Below are 2,327 nucleotides of genomic sequence, written 5' to 3'. Positions count from 1 at the left end.
ACAGGGAGAAGGATTAGAGCACCAGCAGTATCGCTCAAAATTGACTACATCACCGGGATTTACATTTCGGCTCGTATTATGACTATTCTCGAGCATCTGTCAGGGTTGTTGCGTTGGTGCGTTAGCGCCCTACCCTTGAATCCAACTTTCCTCGCGCTAAATAACACGGTAAGGGGTTAAAAACCAACCAATGACTCTCTACCAGATGGAAGTGGGGACTGTTGATATTTCTTGTGTGACTAATCAATATTTTGCTTTACGAATTATGTTTTATTATTTTGTTTTGATGTGCAACTCGAATGTGAAAACAACACGGATGATCAGGAATTAAGTGATCTGTACAGGAATGATTTGATCGATCGGTTCATTTTATTCGATACGTTGTTAGTGTGTGGAGTAACAAAGCGGCTGTGGATTGAATTACAACATACATTGTGGGGGTTTTTCTAAGGCAGCAATCGTATATTTGATGTCTTTTTAGAACGGAATTGAAGCGGCCGATGTGTCTGATAGGAGTTTCAAGATGGAATCGCTTCCAAGTTTTGAGAACGACGGAAAAATACCGGTGAAGTAAGGTGAAATTAGAAAAAACTGATAATGGAGATTTATTTGTAAATTTTATTTTTTTTTTATAAATAAACCAGGATTGTGTTGATAGTGTAGTCTTGAGTATTTTGGAAATTGTTTTTTAGTATCGACCATGTCCATGACCACGTCCCTGTCCGTGTCCTTGTCCGTGTCCACCATGACCGAAGTTCTGTTGTTGACGACCATGACTACCTGCTCCTCCATGTCCTCCATGACCACCTGAAAACAATGGTATGATGTTCAAAGATAATGCCTTGCATGGTCATTGTCTACAAACCTCCATATGCTTGAGCACCATGAGCTCCGAAGCCTGGTCCTACACCGGCATGTCCGCCATGTCCACCACCGTGTATTTGTCCTTGTCCACGGCCATGTTGTGCGCTAACCATGGCGACAAGTGCAACCAACAGGGCAAGGAGCTGTTGTACAATATAAATTGTTTTTGTTAAACATCTGGGTTCTCAGATTACAATCAGTCACCAAAAACCATTAACGGTTATAATCAATGCACAAAAATAAAACTTGAATTCACTTTAAAATTTGTTAATATCCTGTTTATTTCTTTAATTGGAATGCGGTTCACGGGAAAACTTCACATGATCAATGAACAAATTTATATCGAAAAAAAATAACCACATTCGCACTAACAAAATCAACCTTGGGATGTAGATACACACAATGCACAAAATATAGTAGAACTATCCCGTTTACAGTTTTCACTTCCATTCTACACTATGCAACTATCAGCGTAATGTGAACCTACCATAACAATTTTGGCCATCTTATTTGATCTTCTTTCTATTTGAAATTTAAAATCCACACTATCACTTCAGCTATCCGTGAAACGTTTATGCGTACTGATGCTGCCATTATGTATTTCACCAGCTTTTATACTGCTTACTAATTTTTTCCTCGATTTTGGACGGTTCTACGGAAACGGTTTGTAAATCATCGACCGGCAGGTCGGATGCTGTAGGAAACATCGCAATAAATAATAATGTTAAGAACTTCTAAAAATCACCGTCTGCCATTTACGCAACCCGTTCAGACTGACTGCGGTCAAGTGTTATCAACAAAAAAGTTGATCGTCACCAACAAAAACAACACAGGGGATCCAAAACATCAATGCGTCATTTTCGTTGAATCATGGAATGGTTTTTTTTTGTATGAATGAGACTGTTTTTTTTATTTGATCTTTGAGCCCTAAGGAGCATCCTTCAGTTTGATGCTCAAATCCTGATTATTGTGTTATTTCTAGAATAATACGCTATGTGTTATTATTTTAATAGGATTGTTTATTTGCGTAGATCAAACGCACTTGCAATTTTTTCATATTGTGATGAGATTGACTCACTATATGCGTATGATTTGATTTTGCAATCCGAAACATATCATTCATAGCGAATTTTTATCTATGCGTTGGAGTATAATTCGCAGCCGGCAAATCCGGTTCATCGGCATAAAGTTTATTTAATGTATTTTGTTGGCTTTGCTTTATCGAGAAACGTGGCATGATAAATAACCTGAGAGTAAATTATATCGGGAATATGGTTAAACGAGAATATCAGATTATATAAAATTATGTCAAAATTATATGAAAATCACTTTTGGCTACTAATCACTGACAATGTTTTGGAAATGCTAATCAGAACATGGTTATGGTAATCCGAACTTGTTGATCAGATATATGCTACATCGTGGACAATGTGTTCTCATACAAGTTCAAATTTTTTTTTTAT

General features: G+C 37.2%; 1 protein-coding gene across 1 annotated transcript; it reads right to left on the bottom strand.

Annotated features, from left to right (window-relative positions):
- Nucleotides 1-605: 605 nt before the first annotated feature.
- LOC129770271 (uncharacterized) lies at nt 606-1,590 on the bottom strand. Its single transcript, XM_055772989.1, has 3 exons — nt 1,352-1,590; nt 866-1,007; nt 606-807 (listed from the first exon to the last, which is right to left on the bottom strand). Exons 1-3 carry the CDS (start codon nt 1,367-1,369, stop codon nt 689-691), a joined length of 279 nt encoding a protein of 92 aa, XP_055628964.1. The 5' UTR covers nt 1,370-1,590; the 3' UTR covers nt 606-688.
- Between the last annotated feature and the right edge of the window lie 737 nt (nt 1,591-2,327).

Source organism: Toxorhynchites rutilus, chromosome 2 (genome assembly GCF_029784135.1).
Source record: "Toxorhynchites rutilus septentrionalis strain SRP chromosome 2, ASM2978413v1, whole genome shotgun sequence".
Lineage (NCBI taxonomy): Eukaryota > Metazoa > Arthropoda > Insecta > Diptera > Culicidae > Toxorhynchites > Toxorhynchites rutilus.
This window is presented reverse-complemented; position numbering and strand designations above follow the sequence as displayed.